A 26,070-nucleotide genomic window follows, 5' to 3' on the forward strand; every position below is an offset into this window, starting at 1 on the left:
AATACAAAAGAAGAAAAAAACTAAAAAAGGTAAAAACTACAAAAAAAACTAAAAAGAAAAAAAAACTAAAAAAGCTAAAAAACTAAAAAAAACTAAAAAAAGGTAAAAATCTAATAACTAAAAAAAAAACTGAAAAAAATAAAAAAAGGCAAAAACTACAAAAAAAATAAAAACTAATAAAAAAACTAAAAAAGCTAAAAAACTAAAAAAACTAAAAAAAACTAAAAAAAGGTAAAAAACTAAAAAAAACTAAAAACTAAAAAAGAAAAAAACTAAAAAAAAGGAAAAAACTGAAAAATAAAAGAGAAAAAGAAAACTAAAAAAATATGAATAAATATATATAAAAATAAGTTGTTTGTGGGTTATGTCTGTCTGTCTGTCTGTCGAGTGACGTCGTGTTTGTCCGCATATGACGTCTGAATTATTTCACACTAATACAAAAGAAGAAAAAAAACTAAAAAAGGTAAAAACTACAAAAAAACTAAAAAGAAAAAAAACTAAAAAAGCTAAAAAACTAAAAAAAAGGAAAAAACTGAAAAATAAGAGAAAAAGAAAACTAAAAAATATTAATAAATATAAAAAATATAAATATAAATATAATATAAATTAGCAATCAACAAAGCACCGAGACACAAATGACGACCGGGACACAGGGAGTATAAATGACGACCAGGGCATAAGTAAAAAAAAAAACTAAAAAAACTAAAAAAATGGTAAAAACTACAAAAAAACTAAAAACTAATAAAAAAACTAAAAAATCTAAAAATCTAAATAAACTAAAAAAGAAAAAAAAGAAAAAAGGAAAAAAATAAAGGAGAAAAACAAAACTAAAAAACGAATGTATATACAGACCGGGACACCGGGATACAAATGACGACCGGGACACAGGGAATATAAATGACGACCGGGACACAGGGACACAACTACAATGGGGACGCCGGGGGGCACAGGGGGATATAAATGACGACCGGGACACCGGGACACAAGGAATATAAATGACGCCCGGGACACTCAAAGAGAAATCATAGACTGGAACACCGGGACACAAATGACGACCGGGACACAGGGAATATAAATGACGACCGGGACACAGGGACATAACTACAAAGGGGACGCCGGGGTGCACAGGGGGATATATAAATGACGATGGCGACTCAGGGAATGGTCGATTAGCAATCACTATCAACAAAGCTCAAGGGCAATCATTAGAATCATGAGGTATAGATCTGAATACGGATTGTTTTCCCATGGACCATTATATGTTGCATGTTCAAGAGTCGGTAAACCTGACAATCTATTTATATGCACAGACAATGGGACAGCAAAGAATGTTGTATATTCGCAAGTTTTACGTAGTTAAAAACATATATATATATATATATATATATATATATATATATATATATATATATATATATATATATATATATATATCTATATTCACAGGTGGGACATAGGGACACAACTACAATGGCGCGTAACTAATATGGCGCGTAACGACTTACGCGCGCGGGGGGGCTTGGGGGGGGGGGGGCGCGAAGCGCCCCCACCAACTAGGTGTTGGGGTGGCGCGAAGCGCCACCCCAACAGCTAGTTTTAAATAAAAGGACTCAGCTCAAGTAGGCTACATATTAGATTAAAAAAAAAAACGGTAAAATGAGAGAAAGGCAAAAGGAAAGTGAATCGTAGGAAAGTGTTGAGAAAAAATGAAGAAAAAATTACAACAGTTACAACATAGCCTAGATTTTGATCAAAAACTATGAAAGCAATTTGAATTATCAGCTTAGTGGAAATGTTGAAATACTTGAGAGCCATGGCTAACTAGTGTAAAGCCAAGACCGATAGTCTCTATGAGAAGCGAGGCTTGCATAACTTTTTCAGAGTCGTATACAAATGATTATTTTCACTTCTTGATGTAAGTGCATCGTAAATGTTAGCAGACTTATTGTACAGGTTAAAATTGTCTGTATAAGCCTTACTAAAAAAAAAAAAAATCAATAAAGCTTTATTAAAAAGAACAATAGCCCTTTCAATTTTCAATCTCTTTTTGAAGTTTCTTCGACACCAAATGTCCATCTCAAAATTTCTATTAGATGCATTTCGGGAAGATACGAGGTGTGGAGGGAGGGGGGTATCCACTCCCTGATCATTCCCAATCTTAAAAAGGACACTAGAACTTCTGATAACCCATCCAGTGAGGGCCTTCCGAATTTTACACGATCACCCTTTCTATGGATACCTTATGTACCCCCAGGGCATAACTTATAACCATTGCCCTGAGGGCTATGAGACTCATCCTTAAAGACATAGTTTCCGGGCCTTTCAATTACGCTGAACAAAATGACTATCTCAAAATTTTGATTGGATGTGTTTGGGGAAATGATAGGCTTAGGAGGAGGGGTTAGTTGCCTTCTAATCACTTTCGACTATTGAAGACGGCACTAGCCCTTTCAATATCTGATCAAATCAGCTCTTTTCGAAGTCTCTACGACAACAAACGGCCATCTCAAAATTATTATTAGATGTATTTCGGGAAAATATGGGATATCCACCCTCCGATCACTCTGAATCTTAAACAGGGCACTAGAACGTCTGATTACCAATCCAATGAGCCCCACTCCGGAGTTTTTACGATCACCCTTTCTATACATACCTTATATGCCGCCAAGGCGTAACTTACAGCCCTTGCCCTGCAGGTTCTTTTTTCATAGTCAAGGCTATTGCGTTGCCTATGAAAAAAGTAACGAAAAAAAAAACACACACAAAAAACGCTATAGTTTACATATTTTTGTTGCTTCATATGAAATATTTTTTGCTCTTTTTCACATCTTTTTATGTCTAATTGTTTGAGTTAGTTTTTTTTTTCTACTTTCCTTCTTTCAATAAGCATAATGAACTTAAAATTCAAAGTTAGAGAAGTTCTCACTCTGCTAGTCTCACAGCTACCCCCTTTGCTCTTTTCAGAGAGGCTTCATCATTTGGATCGAACAATATGAATGCGTGAAAATTTCCATCTCCAACGTGTCCCAATATGGGGCCTGCAATAAAAGCTCAAATTTAGTTCAACATCCACTTTCTCTTCACAGTCACAGAAAAAAAGGGACTGTTTGTGAGAAATCTCCCCTTCCCTACCAGAAAATTTTTTCTTCTAGGTTCATGTTAGAATGAGATCTGCTCTTTTTTTAGAGCATATGGAAACGAGGGCCTGGAATACTTGACTAATTATACCCGAGTCACGTTATGGTTACGTCTGTTAATAAAAAAAAGGCAAGACTCGACCGATTCGTGTTGACCAATGATTTAAATTGGACACTTATAACAAAGAAGCAAAAAATGCAGTGAACCAAGTTTCAAAAGCGTATATTAGCATCAGTTTTTTTTCTAAGTTTTGTCTACTAATAATTTGTTCTTTTGCAATTACTCGTTTTCATCACGCCGACAGAAAAATCCATCTTCTAGACTTTTTAAAACAAAAATAACGTATTTTAAATTTTCACTCTGATTTGTGTCATTCACAAAAAAAAATTGCTATTAGAGCTGTAGTCATGCACGATTTTTATTTTTATCCATAGATTTGACTGAAACTTTATTTTATTTTTTGTCTCTTGGTTGTTTTAATGGGAAATTATTGCGTGATTTGGCCGGACAGGCTCCCTATACCCTAATGGCTAAAAGTTTTTGTTCCTTGGCTTTGTTTCTCTAATATCTCAATTTTTCCTCTTCAATAATTTTTAAAATTCAAATTTTAAAAGATTTTACCTCATTATTAAGGATCATTTTTATAATTGTTAAACGACAGACAGGAGACTAGTTGTTTTCTGTAACTATCGTTTCTTGTTTTTCTTTTATTATATGTCAGGGTGCAATAAATAACAAAACATAAAAGAAAATTCATTTTCTTAGCCTTACCGCCACTCTGCTCAGTAACACATTTTTCTTATTCACATTTTGCAGAGTTTGATTTGAATTATGGATTAAAACTATAAACTTCATCATTCATAATCAAATCTTAATCATTCATAAGCTAGAATTGCTGGATAATGGTTCCTGTTCCACCCTTAGACAGGGTTGTGGGCCTCTGGGGTGCACCACAGGCACCTTCTCCGTCCCTAGATCTTCAGAGAGAGATCTAGTTTCGTGGTCTCACCGTGGCAGAAGGGTGGCAACGGCCCTGCCAACCTAACCTTGGAGGACACCGGCAAACACGCAGAAGGAGACAATTGGAGCCGTCGGACTGGGGACCCGTCGGTTAAATATTTTCCCGCGAATCGATGGAAATGGCAGAAAGAATTAGAAAACCGACTTTGGTTGCGGCATTCCCGGCAAGCGAAGCGTCGGAGGCTTCGGAGACTCCTATAAAAAGTGAACTAGCCAACCATCTATTGAAACATCGGCTAAACTTCGAAGGAGTCAAGATTAGCCCTGATTTCAGTACCATCGACCTGGATTATGCCGATGATGTTGCTCTTCTTGGCAAATCAGTTATCTTCAGTTATCGCTGAGCATTCATGCAGTGTGGTTCTCCGCTGTGCAGAATGAATTTGCTGCAGCCACGCCCCTCGGATACAGACAAGTTTTTCACAAGCTCGATCGAATAGGATCTCAGATTTGCATTTGATGAAAGCGGCCCCAGTAATAACTGGTTTTATTACAAAACGGGGCCCTTGCGAGTAAGTTTCACTCGATGTTGTTTTAGTACACTAGATAGGCAAAGCGGCATTATCGTCAGAAATCAGTAATGGCAGTGACAAAAGAACATTTTGACGGCGGATGGACGAAATGCTACAGTTAATTTCGAAGTTATAGACTGAAAATAAACTACTCAGTGCAGAAAATAAATTTCTCAAGACTGAGCTCGTCCAAGTGAAGACTTCTAATTTGCGAACAGAAATATATGCAAGAAAAAATGACATCATTATACACTGAATTGAAGCTTCACAAGGCTCTGAAAATTTTCGGCAGATTGTAGCCTCATTTTTGAGGCTAAGCTTGGAATACCAAACGCTGAACAAACAAGTATGAGTGCCGTTTATCGTATTTTAAAGAAATCTAGTCGACCAGAACCAGAGAGTTGTCTGAGCCTCTGAAGTGGGACATAGCGAAAAAAAGTTGTAGAGCCTATTTTTGTAAGCCTAGATGGTTTCGACTGGTCGGTGATCATGAAGGAGTGTGGAAAACTTAAGAAGACTGACTTACCAGCGGAGCTAGGTAAAGGAAGAAAGGAACTTTTGTCATTAGGGTACAAGCTAAAAACATCTAAAGTGACAGCTGAGAAAGTTGAAGAAACTGGTCTTGTTCAACAAGGCGTCAGAATGTGGTTGGATGTTAAAAAGTCTAAAAATTCCCAATGGGCGAAGTAACTAGATGACTGCTATGACCCAGTTAGCTAAACTAGTTGGCTAACTATAGTTGGATAAACTGCCAACTATGGATAGTTGGCTAAACTGCCAGCTATCCAACCTGAGGAATTAGACTCAGAGTCATAAGTGAGTGTGCTCCTCTCCTTCATAAGTTTTATCAGCATAAGTTGATTGCCAATTGATTAGATTTTGGTGTAAAAATACCCCATCCTTGCCAGCGTCAGAAGTTGATTAAGTTCTCGAACCTTCCTTGATTTTTGATTCTTTGTTTCGTGTTTCTCTTTCAGAGTTAAAAAAGCTCCTACGGGTGTGTGTATTTCTCATGGCTTTTGCTTCACTCCAAGATACAGCCTTGTCCCCTGGAAATTATTGGGAAAGTAATGAGTTCCTATTGTTCATCCCAGGGGCTAATCACCTCTTCATTACCATAAAATTATAACCAGTTAAAGCAATTAGAGAATTCTTTTTTGGATTCAGAAAAAAAATTTTTGATGAAAAAATAAGTAATGAAGACGAATTGCCGTTATTTAGTGAAAGTAAATTTCATAGAAGTAAATATGTTGATTTAATAGATTTGACGAAGGGACGCTCTGACTCTTAGTTGTGTGCTTCAACTTAAACTGTCAAGGATTGTGTTCGTCGTTTATGGAATTAACTTCAATGTGTCAACATCTGCAACCCGATCTAATTGGATTGTGTGAAACATTTCTTACGGGACAAACGGATATCCTCCTAGATATCCCAGGCTATGCATCAAAGTTTTTACATAGAAAAGAAGCTCGCAGTGGAGGATTGGTTATTTATGCGAGCAATGAATATACTGTGCATATTAACAACCAACTGAGCCAGAATGTGGAAGGCATTTTTGAATCACTTTTCCTTGAGCTATATGTGCCTTCTAAGAAAAAGATATTGACTGGAGAGATATATCGCTCACCATCAGATTCTGTTTCTGCTTTTATGAATATACTAATTCAGATTTTGCAGCTGATAGGAAACCAGAACCGAGATGTGATCATCATGAGTGATTTTAACATTAATCTAGCCTTTCCTCAAACAAACAGCTCAATGGATCTTCTCACTATTATGCCAGGATCTAATCTTTACCCTTCAACTATGATTCGAGCCAGAGTAACAGAAAATAAAAATTCACTGATTGACAACATTTTTTCTACGTTATCTCCAGCGATGGTATCAGTTATCACTAGCGACACATCTGATCATTTTCCTATCCCTACACACTATCTGATCACTTTCCTACACACTAACTTCAACACAGCGAGGATGTCAACTCCACTCGTAAGAACTAAGCAGGATCTACAAGTAATTACCCTTAAAGAGGAGAATCTCAAACTGTGAAAAAGAAGAGTTAAAAAAAGTTTCTTGGGACAGTGTCTTAGCAAAAGAAGAAGTGACTGAAGGTTTTGAAGTTTTCCACAATGTGTTTGTAGCTACATATAAAACATGCTGTTTTAAAGAGAAGCCAAGAAACCAAGGAAGAAAAAATACACCTATATGTCTATGGGTTACCGAAAGCTTACTCATGTGCATAAATAAGAAAAACAAGTTATGGGCAAATTACAGAAACCACCCAAACAGAGAAAACCTAGAGATATGGACGAAAAATCTGAAAGGTCATTAGTTCGGTTTTGCGACCAAATGATAAGAGAGCAGAATTGCCTTCCAGACTTTTTGTCAACGGAGAGGCTGTAAAGGTTTTTTCGCAGAGATAGGAGGAATTACAGTTAATTCTGCGAGAAGTCCCCATAAACCTTACAAGTATTACCTTGGCTCAGCATGAACCACATCACTGGCAATAATTCCTGTGACATCAACTGAAAGTAGAGCTAATTGTAAAGACCTTGAAAGAAACATCAGTATCTGGATTTGACCAGATACAAACGAAAGCCCTGAAAGAAGTCCTCCCTTCTATCCTAGAGCCATTAACTTATTTGGTAAACTTGTCTCTAGGAAGTGGTGTTTTTCCTTCGGTACTGAAAAAAGCGAGATTAATCCCTTTGCATAAAGGTGGCCCTCAAGATGATTAATCGAAATTCTGAGCCATATCAATATTATCTGTTTTTTCAAAAGTTTTTGAAAAACCCTTGCAATGACTACTTTACCAGTTTCCTGAAAAAAAAAATGATAGTCGTCAGTTTGGCTTCAGACCTAGTCATTCAACAGAAGATACTCTGGGATCCCTAAGCTTATTCATCAACGGGGCACTTGACTCAGGTATGCTGCCGGCTACTATATTGGTTGACATCATAAAAACCTTTGACAGTCTGGATCACACAATCTTACAGGGAAAGTCGAACATATTGGAGTGAGAGGGATAGCCCTGCGATGGTTCGAATCTTACCTTCAAAATGGGTGTATCTACATTGGTGACGATCCGAGGAACGACACTACTGTGAAACTCGGTCTGCCTCAAGGATCGACCCTCGGTCCTATTTTGTTTTTAGTCCATATAAATGACCTAACTCGTCTCCTTAACCCGAACCATAACGTTCCAAAATGCTGTAATCTATGCTTTGCCCTTCCGCTTGAACTGAGAGTTAGGAGCTCCCTTGGTTCTTTAAAAAAAAAAAAATATCTTGCTTTGAAATAGGTTAAATTGAATAAAGAATTTAAATAAATAAGAAAATTTAGTCATTATAGAGTAATTTTTTTTAAAGTAGAGATTGGAATGGTTTGCTCCTGGATGGAATGGTAGGGACTTGTAAGGATGATATTGAAGGGAGGGGCCATGGTTGTATCGAGGAGTGGAGGGAGAGCCATAGTGCGTAATAATTTTTGAGGCATTAAGGGACGCAGCATGAATTTTCGCATAGAGAAGTAGAGAATAGAGATTATATAAGTTATGATTTGTTATATTTTTTTTCAATTAAACCCGAGTGAACTGAAGTGAAGAAATGAATCTGTTGGCAAAGCCCGAACATGCTTCTGAAAGTCTCCGAAGCAAATGCCCCAATGGGGTTCAATATTAATATTGTGAAGACTTAAGCTATGTCTAATGCCCCGGATGTAAGCTCTACCCCTATAACCCCTGAACAAAGGCAGATTGAACTTTTCAATAAATTGAAGTACCTCAGATCGTACGTCGACATCAACGATGGACATAGCGAAGAAATCCAATTTTGCATTGCATCAGCTTACAATCATCTGCCAATGATGTGACCAGAATTACAGCATCACAACTCTCATTCGACGCCAACGCTTGTCCTGGTTCGACTGTTTTTTCCGAAGAGCGGCAAACACTTTTACAAATCAAAGCCTACACTGCAAACAAGCACCTGATTGGAGATAACAAGGCGGAAGACAAGCCAAAACTTGGCTCAACTGCGTCAAATCTGACCTCGAGCCGATTGGCGGGTTCTGGAGACACGGTCGCAGATGCGACCATGACACTGCGACCCTTCATGGCTCGAAATTATTGCCCCATTAATCCAAAATCGTAACCTGGGGAATTCAACAGTCTCCCAGATTCTGTCGCCAGGAAGAGCTACATAGATTGTGTCCTGATCCAAGTACAAGTAAGTAAGTACATTAAAAAAAAATGATATCTTTTGCTATTTAAGAAATTCATTGGCCCCAACGAACTGGGTTAAATCATTTTTTGACTATCTGCATCCTCAATAGTGAACGTGTAAGACTGAGTAGGAATGACATTTTGTATTTTATACTTTTCATGCAAACCAAGCTATAATGTTTCACAAAGCATGCTAATTGTCTTTCCAGTGATAATCTTTTTTAATAATGTACGATAAAATGCAAAAATCAAACAAAAATATAAATGTAACATAAAAGTAGAAATGTACATAATTATAAAAAAATGAAAATACGTAATAAAATACTTACCGTAAGTCCCCGATCCCAGGAATTCTTTAAGAAATTAGTCTCTGACAGCAAGTAAATATTTTCCAAGCCAGGAAGTAGGAGAGTTTGCGTCTCCCCCCTCCAAAATAAAGATAAGTTTTTCGACATTTTTCAATGAAATTAAAAAAAAATGTTTCTTTTTATTTCTTGCCTATGTGCCTTTTTGGAATACACTCAAAATATTTGAAAAATAATAACGTACTGATTAAACCCGTTTTTAAGACGTCATCTTTAGTTTGAACAACTAAATCTGGCAGCTTCGAAATAGGAACACAAACATCAGTGACAATGGCCCGCGATCCTGGCTGCAAAGCTAGAGTGGCGTATAGAAGGTCATGCCGTGCTTTCCAAAGCTTGTTTCTGGATTCTGCTTCTTTTGCCCATTGAAAATCAGAGCCACCATTTGAACGAGCGATTTCAGCTGCAAAACAAAGCAAATTAACAATATAAAATGATAATTATAAAATGTCCATTTTAGCTAAGTCAAAATAGAGCAAAATATATTTTTAACAAATTTTCGTTTATCATCGTAAGATTGAAAAAAAAGTCTTAAATAAAATTTTGAATGTTGAATGGCTGAGATTTCCAGGAACTAATATCATTCAACATATGCAGTTCGTGGGAACGAACTGCAAGCAAAGAGCGACTCGGCTCAATAGTAACCAAAACACTAAAAACCGGAATTTTAATGCCAGTAGATACATCAAAAGAATCAGCTTGTTATGCTGATTCCAAATATAAAGATTCATCAACTTTAGTGCTACCCATCAAAGTTACAAGCCTGACAAAATTTGCTTGATTTTTAAAATAGGGGGAAATTCAAGGAATCTTAATACAAATCACATCATCATGTTTAGCGTATCAGCTAACCCTATTGTAGAAATTTCAAGATCCCATCGACAAAAATATGGAATTTCGCTATTTTTACCAGAAGATAGATTACGGATGCATTTTTATTTATTTATTTTTTTCCACGGATGATAGTATTGAGATAATGGTCCTAAAGATCGGGAGAGGGAGCATTTGAACAGAAATTAAAAGTTCTAGTGTTTTTTTCAAGTGAACTTTCAAGTTCTTTTCAAGGGCAACTGGCCCCCTCTCAAGCCCATTTTTTCTCCAAAATTATCTGATAAAAATAAAATTATCGGATCAAAATTCTGAGATAACCTTTTTGTTCAGTATAGTTGAAAGAGTAAATAGTTATGTTTTTAGCCACAAAATGAACCCCCCCCCACAGTACATGGGGAGAGACCTGTAAGTTATTTGCCCGTTGTTTACGCATGATTTTTTTTTATCGAGGGGGGGTGCTTGGGGTGGATTTCAATAGGGAGAACCTTCTTTTGGTGGAGAAATTTCCGAAAAGAGGGGGAATTTTCCAGGGGACATTTTTACAAGGGAGGATTTGACATACTTACTATACGAGGTTAATTTAAAAAACCTTTTCCACAAAACAATCTTTTAAAAGAAGAATAAAGAGCTCCATTAAGCCAAGAATAAGCCAAAATAAAGTCAAATAATCTTCCAAACGTAAAACTACCGCAGATCACTATCAATAAATACATGAAACTCAAAACGAACAGAAATTACAATAAATAGCCGAGTCAAACACAAAACGAGCAAAAATTAACATGAGCAGGGCTGATAACCCCCATGCCTTCTCAAGACCAGAGCATAACTTGCGCTTTAGTAAAAAAAAAACGCGGATTGTCAGTTTAATTGACATATAATGATATTTATTTCTTAAAGTTTTGATAATTTTCTTTTTTAATAAAAAATTGAAAACATTATAAATGTATTTTGTTTTTAGTAAAGCGCAAATTATGTTCTCGTCTTGGGAAGGCATGGAAGCAGTAGCATTGGGAGTAGCGTTATATACAATACTCCAGCGGTAAGACTCCTGGGGCTCTAAAGATAGGGACAATACTCCCAAGAGAACATCCCTTATTTGGGCACTATAGCTTGCCTAAAGTCCTGATGTCACGTTAGAGGCTTGTCCTAGTTAAATATCGTGTTTTTGTGTCTGAATCTGTGGTCAGGGCAATAAACATATGCTCTGCCAAAGCAAAAGTTTCAGCGGCAATTGCTGATAATTTCAGGGAATGTACAAAATTACCATAAGAGCAAGGATGTTTTTAAAGAGCAAGAAATTTAGAAAGCTACCCAAAAGCCAGATAAATTAAAGGTATGCTTCAAAATTTGATTCAATAAAATTCGGTCAAATTTGTCACCAAAAACCTGGTACGTACTGGAAATTATATCTTTTTAGCAAATACAAGAAACAGCTCCTTACCAACTGTTTCCGCTTGTACAAGGACATCATTTTCTGTACCATGAAATTCTAAGAAGAGTGTAGGAGTTACATCGTAGTCAAGCTTGCTGTACCTATTACAAGCTGCAATTGCCACGTCGTCAAGCAGCTCTGAAACAAAAAAAAGTTACTAAATTATAAATTATTTCTTTTAAGGCTAAAATCATAAGGCCTACTTGTTTTTGTGATTATTAAGGCCTTAGTCATATTAACTGCGTCTTTTTAATTAGTCTAAATAAAAACTTTTAAATTCTGTTAGGACCGCTTAATCATATAAGCATGCCAATAAATAGTTCCAATTGTGGGTTTCTATTTGTTAATAATAAATCTGGTCAATATCAGATTTAAGGATCAGATTTTAAGGGAGAGTGGCCTTGATTCCTCAAGGCCACTCTCCTTTTTTTTTTACCAATTTAAAATGCCGTTGAAAAAAAAAACTTCCAATAAAAAGCAAAGAACCCTACTTAAACCAAAGCGAGAAGAGATAGTCACATACTATGTCAAACCTAAAACGAACAAAAATAATAATGGATAGTCATAACGAGCTTGGAAATAACACATACTATGTCGACGAAAAGATGAAACCTAAAACGAACAAAAATTATCAAAAATAAGAGTAGAGCTTCTTCTTCCCCTCTCAAACCCTCAAAAAGGAGTGAGAATCATTTACATATAAGTATAAAAAAGAAGAAATTCCCAGTACAAATCAGCATTACAGGAAATAATTGTGTTTTTTTTTTCTAGCACCCAAATTTCAGCTTATTCCTAGAAATTGGTAAGGTTCAAACCTCTGCGGTTTTTACAGTAAGTATGGATCTTAGGCCGGATTGATGAATATGGCTTTGCATTTTGGAAAGCTTCGTAGAACTCTTGCCTGGGGCCAAAAAGGACGGTTTTTGCTAGTCCCTGAGCCAGAGCCTATAGTGTGTAAAGTAAAGTGGAGTTTTATAGCCTGTGTCAGAGACAACAATCTGAAGTTATGTAGTCAAGCTTTCGCTTCATCACACCATGTTTCTGCTTTCGAGTGGAAAGCTCCGTTCTAGCAGGTACGCAGGCTGGCACCAGTTTCAAATTGAAGATGGACTGAAATCTAATATATGCGGCAGTTACCCGGCCCCACAACCAATATATCTTCTTTGAGTGATAAATAAATAAAAAATTCACAGAAGCAAAAAAGTGACATTTTCCCACGGGTCCGAAAGTGCTGCCATCTATTATTTCTACCCATTTCTGTTCGTGATTTCAGCTGAGTTTATCATTCGGTTTTTCGCACTTGGGATTGCAGTAGAGAAATGGTATCAGATGTTTAAAAGTTATCTCATCAAACAGTTCGTGGTAACGAACTGTAGTAAGGAGCGACCCGGCTCAATAGTAAACGAAACTCTAAAAAACGGAATTTCGATGCTAAAAGATATATCAAAAGAATCGGATTTTTATGCTGAGTTCAAAATATATAACTTTTATCAAATTTAGTCTTTGTCATCAAAAGTTACGAGCCTGAGAAAATTTGCCTTATTTTGGAAAATAGGGGGAAACACCCCCTAAAAGTCATAGGATCGTAACGAAAACGTAACGTATCAGAGAATCCTATAGAAAAAATTTCAAGGTCCAATCTACAAAAATGTGGGATTTCGTATTTTTTGCCAGAAGACTAATCACGGGTGCGTGTTTATTTGTTTGTTTGTTTTTTTTTGTTTTTTTTTTCCCCAGGGGTCATCGTATCGACCAAGTGGTCCCAGAGTGTTGCAAGAGGGCTCATTCTAACGGAAATGAAAAGTTCTAGTGCCCTTTTTAAGTGACCGAAAAAATTGGAGGGCACCTAGACCCCTCCCACGCTCATTTTTTTCCCAAAGTCAACGGATCAAAATTTTGAGATAGCCATTTTGTTCCGCAAAGTCGAAAACCATAATAACTATGCCTTTGGGGATGACTTACCCCCCACAGTCCCTGGAGGAGGGGCTGCAAGTTACTAACTTTGACCAATGTTTACATACAGTAATGGTTATTGGGAAGTGTACCGACGTTTTCAGGGGGATTTTTTTTGTTTGGGTGTGGGGTTCAGGGGAGGGGGCTATATGGGAGGATCTTTCCTTGGAGGAATATTTCATGGGGGAAGAGAAATTCAATGAAAAGGGCGCAGGATTTTCTAGCATTACTATTAAAAAAAAACAATGAAAATATAAACATGAAAAAGTTTTTTCAATTGAAAGTAAGGAGAAGCATTAAAACTTAAAACGAACAGAGATTATTACGCATATGAGGGGTTCTAATAATACTTTAGCATAAAGAGCGAGGTATTTAGAAGGAGATAAATACTTCGCTCTTTATGCTAAATTATTTTTAGTAATTTCAACTATTTATTCTACGGCCTTTCTGATTCAGGGGTCATTCTTAAAGAATTGGGACAAAACTTAAGATTTAGTGTGAAGAGCGAGGTATTAACGAGGGGACAAACTCCCTCATATATATAATCAAAAATATAAGAATATAAAAGTTTGTTACGTAAGTTAATTCTTAAGTTACGTATATTTTTTACTAATAAAAACGTTCATTAAAAAATTAAAAGTTCTAGTTGCCTTTATAAGTAACCGAAAAAATTGGAGGGCAACTAGGCCTCCTTCCCCACCCCTTATTTCTCAAAATCGTCTGATCAAAACTAAGAGAAAGCCATTTAGCCAAAAAAAGAATTAATAGCAAATTTCATTTTAATAATTTATGTACGGAGAGCCAAAATCAGACATGCATTAATTCAAAAACTTCCAGAAATTAAATAAAAAAAAAACAAGTTTTTTGAAATGAAAGTAAGGAGCGACATTAAAACTTATAACGAACAGAAATTACTCCTTATATGAAAGGGGCTTATCCTCCTCGACACCCCGCTCCTTGCGCTAAAGTTTGACTCTTTCTCGCAACTCTACTTTTTAAAACAATAAAAAACTTTAGCGTAAAGAGCGGGGTGTCGAGGAGGAAAAGCCCCTTTCATATAAGGAGTAATTTCTGTTCGTTTTAAGTTTTAATGTCGCTCCTTACTTCCATTTCAAAAAACTTGTTTTTTTTATTTAATTGCTAAAGAAATTAGAGTTGATCCTTTGCTCCTTTCTAAGTGATGACGTTTGAAACTTGGCCTACGGCAAAAAAGTCAACTTTTGAACTAAGACAGATAAATTATTTTTTTGAAGGCAGTCGATAGCTCTTGATGAGCTGATCAAAGTGTATATGATCGATTTTTTGGTAGAAAAATTCCTTCATGAGATGTACCACTTTGAAAGTTTAAAGTTGACAACTTCAGTAGTAAGGTACACACTGAAACCAAAAATAGGCTGATACCAATTGTGAGACATGTAGGGGAGTTTTGATAGCTCATAATCATCTTCAGCAATTAGGGGTTCGTAACTTTTGCTAGTTGGTGTACCTATTATTTGTTTTTGGTGTATTTGATGGTAAGACCAATTTGGTTCCAGTGGTAAGACATGTAAGACCAATTTGGTTCCAATGGTAAGACATGTAGGGGACTTGTTTATTTTAAGATCCTTACAGATTAACAACTTCAGCGTTTAATCAAAACGAGGAAAGAAAACCAAAGTGTTGCTCTCACAACGCTTTGCTCGGCGAAGCCGAACAAACGTTGCCGCAACACATTACGTTGCCCATGCAACGTAGATCTAGTTATACTTTTGGCTTTCAATTTAATTTCACCATTTTAAAATGACACGTTTTTGCCAAAACTTTTATTTTTGGCTCTAAACATCAGACAACTGATGCTCAGTAAGTTTTAATGTAAACATTGGCCATTTTTAAAGAAATCTGTTTTGTTTATTAAAGCAATATTTTGAGGCTACGAATCAATAAAAACTTTATCCTTTTGTTTTATATACATTAGAAAAATGTGTCTAAAAGGAAAACTGTATGGATAAAAATGCGGGGGCGGATCTACACCAAAATATTGAAGGGGGGCAATGCGACAAGGGCACCAATAATTGACCACATTGACAAATTTATTAAAAAAAAGAAAACTGAAAAAAAGGAGGAACGAGGGCACCAGAAAAAATCTTGGAGGGCGGGGTACCCCCACCCCCTAGATCCGCCAGTGTAAAAATCCAGAGCATGTAAAGGCTACTAAAACTAGGTTGATTGTTTAAAACATGATAACTTTAGCTTTCGGAATTTTCAACATATTTTATTTTTCAGTATCATTGTTAATATATAAGCAAAATTTTAGAATCTATAGTCGACGTACGGCTAGGAATATAGTTGGAGAAAAGACAAGCGGTTAGGGAATAGTAGGAAGGATTTATGAAAGGATATCCTAGGACAGATAGTGATGGTTTGAAACGCATTGAAGAAGAAGTATTGAAATGATTGTAGTATTAAAGAAGTTTGGATATGAGAAGTACTGATTATTTACGATTAAGAGACTATTAGGGGTAGGCATGCCTGAACCGTTTGAAAAATAAATAATATGGATGTAAACAGGGGCAATGCACATAGTTTAGGTTGTGGGAAGGAGTTGTCAATGCCTTTTCAGAACAAAATATGAGATAAAACAGGGAAGTGCTCCATCCCCTAAAATGTCTGCAGTTTCCATAAATGATCTACTGGCATTTACTGAAAACAACTGGATCCCATCAATGATTTAAACGCTACGGAAAAATTTGAATCTTGAATCATATTATTCTGTCAGCCCTAATTTTTGCGATAGCTTTTAATAATATTTTTACTTTAAATTCGAGATGGACAAAGAACCGGATTTACTAAATATGTGGATTGGAAATACGCATGAGTTTTGGTCTTCTATAGAATTGGAACTATCCTGATTTAATCTTCGATTCTAAGACCCAAGAATATACACATATCTTAATCCCCGATTCTATCAAAGAAATTTTTCTCTGTTTATATTTTTTTGTAATGTTAGTTTCTCTAAATAAATGCATGTCAAGGTCTTTTGAAAAAAAAAACAAACAACAGCAAACGGTTCTATTATTTTCCTTTTCAAAAAAGGCAAATCGAACATTGTAGGTTGATACAACATGATTTGTTACCCAGATTTCTTGTCTTCACCGAGTTCACCTTATACCTGTCTAAATTCCCTCTAATTGTCTGTTGTATCAACAAAAAAAAAAAAAAAAAAAAAAAAAAAAAAAAATTGAAATTCGGCACTATGAATTGATAGAAACTAATTTTTCCTCCTAAAATTTGCTGTCCTGATGGACTAGACTATGTGTTCCAGTATCAAATCTAAATCGAGTTCCGAGCTTGGGATTTAATATTTTTATCTTTTCTACTTCTTTTTCGTTTTTTGATTATGATGGAGTGGTTTTCACATAGTCTCATATCTAGAATTGACTTCCAGTTGCTACGGTGGGTTGTCGCAGCTGAGATCAAGGTCTAAGTCCCGTACTACATAACAGAAAGCATTCCAACTGCGTCACCCCAAGACGTCATATCCCAATCGTCATATCCCAGACGTCATATCGTCGTCATATCCCAAGGGATATGAAATCGAGATGCCAGTTCGCTAATTCCGGTGCTTAGAGAAATTAATGATAATAGAATAGATGGTACAATAGTACCAACCTGTATGTAATGTAGTGTAGGATAAATACATTTATCCGAATATATCTGTCTAAATAAAGGGAAGTTAGGGCGTAAATGTTAAAACTTATTAATATGAAAGACTTTTTTTTACAAAAAGCTGCAAAATTTTGGCCTGAAATATATAAGGTTTTAAGATCCCCCTCTCCCGCTCTAAAATTTTTCATTAATTATTATGACACACAAATTTTGGCAATTGGGGAGGGTTACTGGAAGTAATAAATCAACAATGACTCATCTTATTTTTCTGCCATATGCACACAGAGGAAGCAGCTGGCATGAAGTCACTCTTAACTTTGTTAATAGGTTTCTTGACCCCCAATATTTGCAATCGACATGGATCGCATCCCTGGTTTCAATCAACTGTTCTATAATGATACAATCCATGGTACAACCCATCTATTTTAAAATATGATCATGATTAACAAGAAGTTGCAAAGTTTGAACTGTTTTGACTCCTTGTCTTATTTTCTCTTTTTCTGTCCTTTTAGCTCCTTGAGCTTTGACTGAAAAAGTTTCGTTTGACAGGGAAGTCTTTTCCCTTTTTTCTTGTTTTCTTTTTTTTGCTTTAGACCTCCTGGTACCTGTGAACAATGATAGCAAACACGTGTTTGTATTTTATTTAGAATTAAAGATTTCCCAACGTTTTGTCAAGGTTCTTACTATGTTTATTTCATTTTTTACCCCTACTATAGCCATTTCGCTTCTATATCCAGTTAATACCGAGGAGCGAGCTAGATAACAGATAATATATTTTATTTCAAATTTGATTTCAGTTTACAATCTTACTGCAGAGAATCTTGAGCCTATGGCATTAGTAATTTTTAATACCATACTTAATGCGTTAAATCATATTCATATCATATTTGCAGGTTGTAAATAGCCATGAATGAAACCCCAAATGGATAGAAATTACACTACATAATTAAGTCAAAACGAAAACGTACAGAAAATAGCCAAAATGGGAGTAATGATAACTCTCCTAAGCTTTCTAAATACCAGAACGTCATTTATGTTATTTGCGCAATCAGTCAGCGATAACTTGATTGCGGGCTTTCGTCGTTCTAAGGGTTTTTAATTCTTAACTCCATTGTTAATTTTTGGCATTAGTTTTTCTTCTTAAATTTGGAACTTATTTTTGAAGGTAATTCTTGTTATTTGTGAAGCTCATTGATTTCAAAATTAATTCTGCTCATCTAAAATGGTTAAAATTATTCTGGAATACGTTTAGAATACACGCCAAACAAGTTCCTTTACATAAACTTTACTACAAATCCCAAAAAACTACTTTAAGAGACCCGAAACAAGTTCACAGTCTTGTGGATACCACATACAAGATTTTAACGATGTAACAAACACACAAACCTAAAACTCTACTTATTTCTGCATAAAAAAAACTACCTTGCTTTGGGTAACAACAATTACTTGGAGACTTTGCTACCCTTCACAGGAATGAGGCACGAATGTCGCTTGAAATAACGTTATTTTTTGTCTAACGTATTTGAAGTGTCTTGAATGAGACATTTTCGACTTAGTCATGGTCACTTACCCTTACCAGGGCAAATTTTCCTTACTAAGCAGATGTGCCTCTGCAAATATCCAATTGAACCTCTGCAAAGAGGGTAGTGGATCACATGGGATTCTCTATCTCCTATTAAGTAAATTCACGCCTGCAAATGCAACTTGTTTGAAAAATATATTTTTGACTGGGATACATCCCATAGCTTGGAGCGCACCGATGCGTTAGCTTTGAGTAATCGAAGTACTACTTCCTGAGATGTTCTATAAATAAAAGCTGAAAAAGAGGTGAATGGGGTAACAAGAACTCACCAATTCTAGCAACAGACACACTGCATTGAAGTGTCATTATTGTAGTTTCTACGGCAGAACGAACATTTCCTATATATAAAATAAATAAAATTTTCTATAAATAAAAGCTGAAAGAGGTGAATGGGGTAACAAGAACTTACCAATTCTAGCAACAGGCACACTGCATTGAAGTGTCATTATTGTAGTTTCTACGGCAGAACGAACATCAGGGAAAGAGCAGACGGCAGACAATGTGGCTTCTGGAAGGGCATGAAGACGTAAAGTCGAAGAAGTTATGAGCCCCAAGGTCCCCTCTGAACCAACAAATAAGTTGGTTAAATTGTAGCCTGCAGCACTTTTCCTGAAACATCGAATATATCACAAATTCAAGCTATTAGATATAAGAAATCGGTATATGTAATTTATCACTGCTAAATTAAGTCTTTAGAGCACATTAAAGAGCATATGTAGGACACGATTTCATACACAAAAACGACTTCACACTACATGAATCATGCCAAGTCAGCCTTAAAAAACGGAAAAAAAAAAGAAAAATCACAATACGCTGTGAAAAACTCAGAAGAAGAAACGAAAGAAGCAAATAAAACTAGGATAATAAATTAAGGAAAACGAGAAACAACAAAGCACTACGGAAAATAAGAAGAAGAATTAAGGAATATGAAACACAGGACCAAAAATATCAAAAAAAGGGAAATGGCGTGGCATTATTTAAGTTCTTATTTAAAGTCTGCACGAACTTTTTGTATCGGGACGTACTAGCGTGGGTTGAAGTAAATTATATTACTGATTGTGCTTTTATTCTTGGAAGTCCCACTCTTTCGTGTTTACAAGGGGTAAGGAGAAACATGTCTGTGTGGGAGTTTGATATCAAATTAATGCCAAATGCAAGCACAGGGTATGACACCTTTATAGAACTCTAGCGGCATTAGTTTACAACAAGTTTAGCCATTCAAAATAAATTATTAAATTAGTCCCTCCTGTATGCATCTTTGTAGTTCGCTTGAAATATTTTCATAAGTTTCGAAAAAATTTTATGATTAAGGGTTATGTTATTGGAATTATAAACAATGCTTAAAATTTGTTTTTGAATTAAAAAATCTTGAAAATCTTCATTGCACCCACCATCTTTATTAAAAACCCTACCTAGGTAACTGAAACTCTCCACCTGATTGATCTTCTCTTTATCCAACATTACTTCTTTACTTTCAGTTATTCCTAGTCTTAACAAAGCCTTCTTAACATTAGCGTTTGAACTTATTCCTGGACCATGAACTTGCAAAACCTTTAGCAATTCATTCATTTTGTTAATATTTACATTTATGATGCTTAAATCATCAACATAATATATGTCTAGGAGTTTTAATTCCCCACCATATTCCGTGTTATTCCATTGCCTTTGTTGTGCTCCTTAGGATAAAGTCCATCAAAATTATCCATATAAATGAGGATATAACGTTATCGCACCTCTGCTTAACTTCTGGTTTAATACAAAACCAGCTACTAACCTCATTTCCTACTTTAACCGCAGCAATGTTATTCTCGTACGTAGCGCTAATCACTTTAATGTATTTACCTGGTATACCAGAAAAAGACAGGACCTTCAATAAAGTTCTTCTATCAGCTGAATGAAACTCATGCTCATAATCTATAAAACTGAGGAGTTAAAAGCTTTGATGACTCAGGCACTTCTAATTATCATTGTAAGAGTTAAAATTTGGTCAACACGTCCTCTATCCTTCCTAAAAACACACTGTTCCTCCATTAAAGCTTTATCTACAGCATCACTAAGTCTAAAAACTGTTATCATACTAAGTAATTTGCTTCCTACAGAAACCAGGCTCACTCTAATTATCTGTCTTATGGCGGGGTTTAATTAGAGCATCCCTAAAATCGCTGGACACTTTCCCTTTTTCAAAAATTATATTCATAACCTTCAGCAACTTATCTCTACCCTTACATTCACCATATTTGAAAAACTCACTTACCACACTATCAGCACCTGATGCTGTATTATTTCTTAATACTTTTTGTACAGTAACTAATTCTTCCTCATAAAATAAATATTCCTTCACATCCAAAACGTCACCAACCTTTTCACTCTTTTCTGTAGCGCTGTTCCTGTAGCGCTACCACGGTTTAGCACTGTTAGACCAGGAATTGTGTGAAAAAAAGGGTCTAACCCGAGACAAATTGCAAGAGAAATGCTTCTCTGACTACCCGACTCAAAAAAACACGCTGATTCCAAATACACAAAGTTGCTCATCTAGCTGTTTCAAAAATATGTTTTCTTGAGTTTGAGGTTTATTTCGAGGAAGTAAACTTCGTGTTTCGAAATAAAGGCGCAAAATAACAACATTGATGTCTAAAATAGTGTAATAGAGTACGGTGATTATGAACATCACTTTTACTTAAACGAAAAATGCAAACTCAGGGTTTTTGAGGTTGAGATTGATTTTTAAGAGGTAAAATTCATATTTCCATGTAAAGGCGTACAACAACAAAATTATTGTCTTCAATAGTGTAATAGATCACGGTGATTATGAGAATAACTTTTATTTGAACAAAAATTTAAAACTTTCATTTACCTTTTTGGGTTGAACGAAGAATATACAGCAAATTACCATTAAACTTTAAATTGTCGATATGAATTGTATCATTTAGAAGGAGAAATAGTGGAAGAGTGGGGAAGGGGAGAGAAAGGTGCAGGCTCGGTGGATGAAGCTAGTGGATTAAGGAAGCCTGAAGATTTCATAGCAGCAAACGGGGATCCTATCCATAAGTCATGCAGGTCTAGCTTCACAGACAAGAAATCTATTAGACTTTGCTTTTCATCATTTTCGCAGGGGAAACAAACACAGAGGCGAAAATCTTCCCGTTTAACTGGAAACTTCAACTTCAAATCTGATTTCACATTATTTCAAACATATCTTAAAGTCCAGAGCCTTCCATAATCTGTCCAACAGCCCCAACGTAACTCTTGAGTGTGTGGAAGCCACTCATCCGCAGGATTTTTTTCTGAAAGGACATGCATCCGTATCGGCAGCAGTAATGGTAAGAATTTTCCCGTAAAGTGGCTGATCAAATTTCAGTTCTGGAGTCACACCATATCAGGGAAACAGTTCACAAACAAAGCTGAGTGTGGAGAAGATACAAATGGGATCACTTAGTCTCATATCTATCATGAGTGTGAAGATAATGGAGGTTTTCCCTGTGTAAGAGCCGGACAGCGTATCAACATACACCTCGCTCATAGCTCCCTACCAGCTAGGCAAGGGTGCAGAAAAAGTCTGGAAATCTTCCATAGAAAGTCAAAAAAATTTGAGGGATCCGGAACCGAAGCTTGCGGTAGCGGATCGTAAAGAAGGTTAGGTTGTACTAGTGCCTATCAGAGATACATGATGGGAATTCAGTTCAGTTCAGTTATCTGCCTCCTCTTAACAAACAATCTCCTATTAAGTACTGTTGAAGACCTCAACAGTGACGTCACAGAAACAATTATGTCCATACCGTGAAAAGTGTCGTTACCATTAAGGGTTTGGACGTTGTGATTGACGTTAACAGTTATGTGCTTCATGCAAGAAATTCCCTTCAGTACTTCAATCTTAGTGCAGTTAAAAACCAAAGCTTGTCCGTTATCTCACCGAAGTTTTCAGAATTGGAATACTACACATCCATTTGTTGTTTAATACCTTTGACATTTCTTTTGATTATAGCTGCTGCAACTCGGACGAGAACTTCCTCCTCCAGTTCTAAGTCAACATTTTTTGGCTTTACATAATACTCGTGGAGAATGGCATGAGCTGTGACTCTTAGCGTAATAACGTTCTGTCTGCCGTTTGTCTATATAAATACTGCGCTTTCACCAAATCTCCTTCGTATCTTCTTTATCATGTATCTTTAAGTTCTGTCTGTCATTTATCTATGCAAATATTGCTTTTTCACCAAATCTCTCTCGTATCTTCTTTATCATGTATCTTTCACTATATCCAGAATCCTCTGAATAACCCATGATCTCGTTAATCATACTAACAATGACCATTTAGTATTAGTTGCTCATAATCGTTAGCCTGGAAACACTCGACAGCTTTCTCGAACGCCTCGTTCTGATTCATGTTCTGTGGTCGACCAGATTTTCGTTTTCCAGACTGTGATGGAGTTCTGCAATACTTGTTAGGGATATTAAGTTGCATTAGAAAGTTTGACTAGCCAGATTTGTGGTATATTACTTCAGCAGCGTGTAGATCTTCAGAGGCAGCGCCAGTTCTAGTTATCACTGCTCCTAACCAGTCATCATTTCTCTTTTCACAAATCTCTCTTTGTGTATTTTCAAAGTCTCTCGTTCTAACCTTGAAACTGTCTTCTTTCTTCTTCGTTCTGTCAAAGGTAACTGGCGTAAAGCAAAAGAAACAATTGGATTTGAAGTCAAAGTTTCCAGATAAATGGGTAGATTCTCGCCTTTAACTTTGTGTTACCTACGACTACAATGACAAGTTCTGTTAAATAAATTTCTTGTTTGTCAATATAGACCTGCATGACTTATGGACAGGATCCCCAGTAACTGCTGCGACATCTTCATGATTCCTTGATCGACAAGCTTCATTCGCCGAGACTGCACCTTTCTCTCCCAAAACGACCTTTCCTGACTCTTCCACTATTTCTTCTTTGCAAACGCACAATTCGTATCGACAATTTAAAGTTTAAGAGTAGTTTGCTATATAATTGTCGTTCAACAGTTCAAAGTAAATAATTTTAACGTTCAAATAAAGATGACTTTCATAATCACCGTGATCTAGCACCGTATTATAGATACAAACTTTGCTGTAGTACGCCTATATAAGGAAACGCGGATTTCACCCCCTCAAAATCAGCCTCAACTTAAAAAAACGTATTTGTGAAACAGCTAAATAAGCAAACCTTGCATATTTAGAATTATCACATTTTTCTGAGTCGGGTAGTCAAAGAATCAGTTTCCTTGGAATTTGTTTCGAGTCAAACCATTCCCTTCCTGGACTATATGTCAACGACGTTTGGCGTCTAGTAGTATGCAGTCCATTGCTCTATCTATTGCTCTTTCTTTCCTAAAGTTGAATATTAAAAAAATAAAATAAGCTTATTTTCCAAACAAGTGTTGACTACCCGTTTTAGCATAAACTGGCTATGGATGTATATATATTACCTTGAACGCCTTCCTTTACCAGCAGTATGAAGAATTCGTCCGTTAGATAAGACGACTTCCAAATTAAGTACATTTTCCCTCATTGTACCATATCGAACAGCATTGGTGCCTGAAGCACTAGTTGCTGCCATCCCACACAGAGAGCAGTCTGCGCCAGGGTCTAAAATAACAAGCCTGTTTTGTTGTTTTTCAAGCCTAGACGAAAACGATTTTTGTTTTTATTTATTAGAGTATTTTCATCTTATTCATAAATGTCAAAATCTCTACACTGAAGGAAGCAGAGATTTCCTTTTTTCTTATTCTTATCTTTTTCTTATTGCAATAAAATTAGGCTGACACTATTTACGCTATTTGCTGTTGTTATTTTCTGCCCAATACTTCCTTTTCTGTAAGATCCTGACAATCATTTCATGATAAGCATGAACAGAATGTGCTATTTCAAATAAAAGAGGCCTGATAAATAACGAAATGTGCGACTCGTGAGTAAAAACAACGGAAACGCACAACAAACGAATGTAGCTGTTTTGAAATTGGAAGCAAAATCAATGATCGATTGTATTATTTAAATTGTATTGAAATTTTTCCATAAAGGTAAACAAAAAAATGGAGCAATGAAGGTGTTCGTACTAGGGAAGATTAGACATGAGTAAGGAAACTCCCATAGAAGGCCAAATTTAAACGCTGAGTAGATAGCAGTTGAAAAAAGTAATTATCGAAATGTACATTTACAAGAGAATGCTGTTATTCGTGGAAAGGAATTCGCTGACAAAAGTAGGCGTTATTCAAAGATGGCTTTGGGGGAGGAGAAGACGTCATTGCCCCGGGCGAAGAATTTCAAGGGCGGAAAATTTCAAATAAATAATCTAATGGCTATAATCATTTTGTAGTTTTTGAAAGTTGTTTTTTGTTAAAATAAAGCAGAGGGCGAAGTTAATAAATGAAAACAACTGATAAATCATTTATTAATTAATAAATTAAAATAAATTAAAAAATAAATAGTTAAATAATAATAATAATAACAAAAATAACTAAATAATTAAATCATCTAAATGAACCACCACTAGTGTGATTTGACTACGAACAGCTCCAGCAAAAGAACGCAAGGGGCTGCCATTCTGCCATTCACCAAACAAAAAAAAAAAATCTTGAAATATTTATATAAAATACAAAAATTCTAATTTTAGTAAGACTTTAACAAAACTTAAGAGTGCCAATCAATTAAAAAATAAAAATCGATACCTTTGATTAATTTAGGGAGGTGAATATGATCCACGCGTCTCAAGATCATAAAACTATTTTGTACACTGCGCTCGCACACAGTGAAGGTCTTAGAAGCTGTACCAAATGTCCCTAATTGGAACGAACGGTCCGGTGGAATTCTGATTTTTCTTGTAAATAAACATACTTTTCTCTTCACGTTATTTACAGTTATTAATGGGACGTTGGGTTTTATACAGAATATGCCCTCGACTTTAAATAAATATTAAACTAAAAAAGTCTTTCCAACTGAAAGGAAGGAGCAGCGTTAAAACAAACAGTGAACAGTAATTAATGCGTATACGAGGGGGGGGGGCTGCCCCTTCCTCAGCCCTGGCTTAAGTTTTAAGTTTTTAAAAATGCTTTTCATTCAAATTCAACAGACCTTGTGTTTCAGGAGCCATTCTTAAGAAATTGAGACAGTAACTTAAAGTTCAGCATAAAGAGCGAGGGATGAGGAAGGGTCAGTTGCCCTCATATACGATAATAATTTCTGTTGATATAAATTTTAATGCTGTTCTTCACGTTCAATCGAAAAAAACCCACTTTTTTTAAGCTTTATTCTGACATTTTATGAATCATGTCAGGAAATCCCCCTCTCTGCGTAAAATTCCCCTGATAAATCCTCTCGGAATCTTTCCTCCCCACGGAAAATTCTTCCAATGGAA

The 26,070-nt window shown here is 35.9% G+C and overlaps 2 protein-coding genes across 2 annotated transcripts in view; one reads left to right on the forward strand and one right to left on the reverse strand.

Annotated features, from left to right (window-relative positions):
• Nucleotides 1–26,070, forward strand: part of LOC136033719 (solute carrier family 52, riboflavin transporter, member 3-B-like) — a 117,813-nt gene that overhangs the window by 34,653 nt on the left and 57,090 nt on the right. The window lies entirely within an intron of this gene.
• The window catches only part of LOC136033718 (probable D-lactate dehydrogenase, mitochondrial), a 62,554-nt gene that overhangs the window by 11,332 nt on the left and 25,152 nt on the right, over nucleotides 1–26,070 (reverse strand). The window contains exons 4-8 of the mRNA XM_065714603.1: nucleotides 24,146–24,305; nucleotides 19,110–19,309; nucleotides 11,530–11,658; nucleotides 9,442–9,660; nucleotides 2,927–3,038 (exon numbers count right to left, since the gene is read on the reverse strand). Coding sequence (XP_065570675.1) covers nucleotides 2,927–3,038; nucleotides 9,442–9,660; nucleotides 11,530–11,658; nucleotides 19,110–19,309; nucleotides 24,146–24,305 — 820 coding nt within the window. The remainder of the gene's footprint in view (nucleotides 1–2,926; nucleotides 3,039–9,441; nucleotides 9,661–11,529; nucleotides 11,659–19,109; nucleotides 19,310–24,145; nucleotides 24,306–26,070) is intronic.

This window comes from Artemia franciscana, chromosome 12 (genome assembly GCF_032884065.1).
Source record: "Artemia franciscana chromosome 12, ASM3288406v1, whole genome shotgun sequence".
Lineage (NCBI taxonomy): Eukaryota > Metazoa > Arthropoda > Branchiopoda > Anostraca > Artemiidae > Artemia > Artemia franciscana.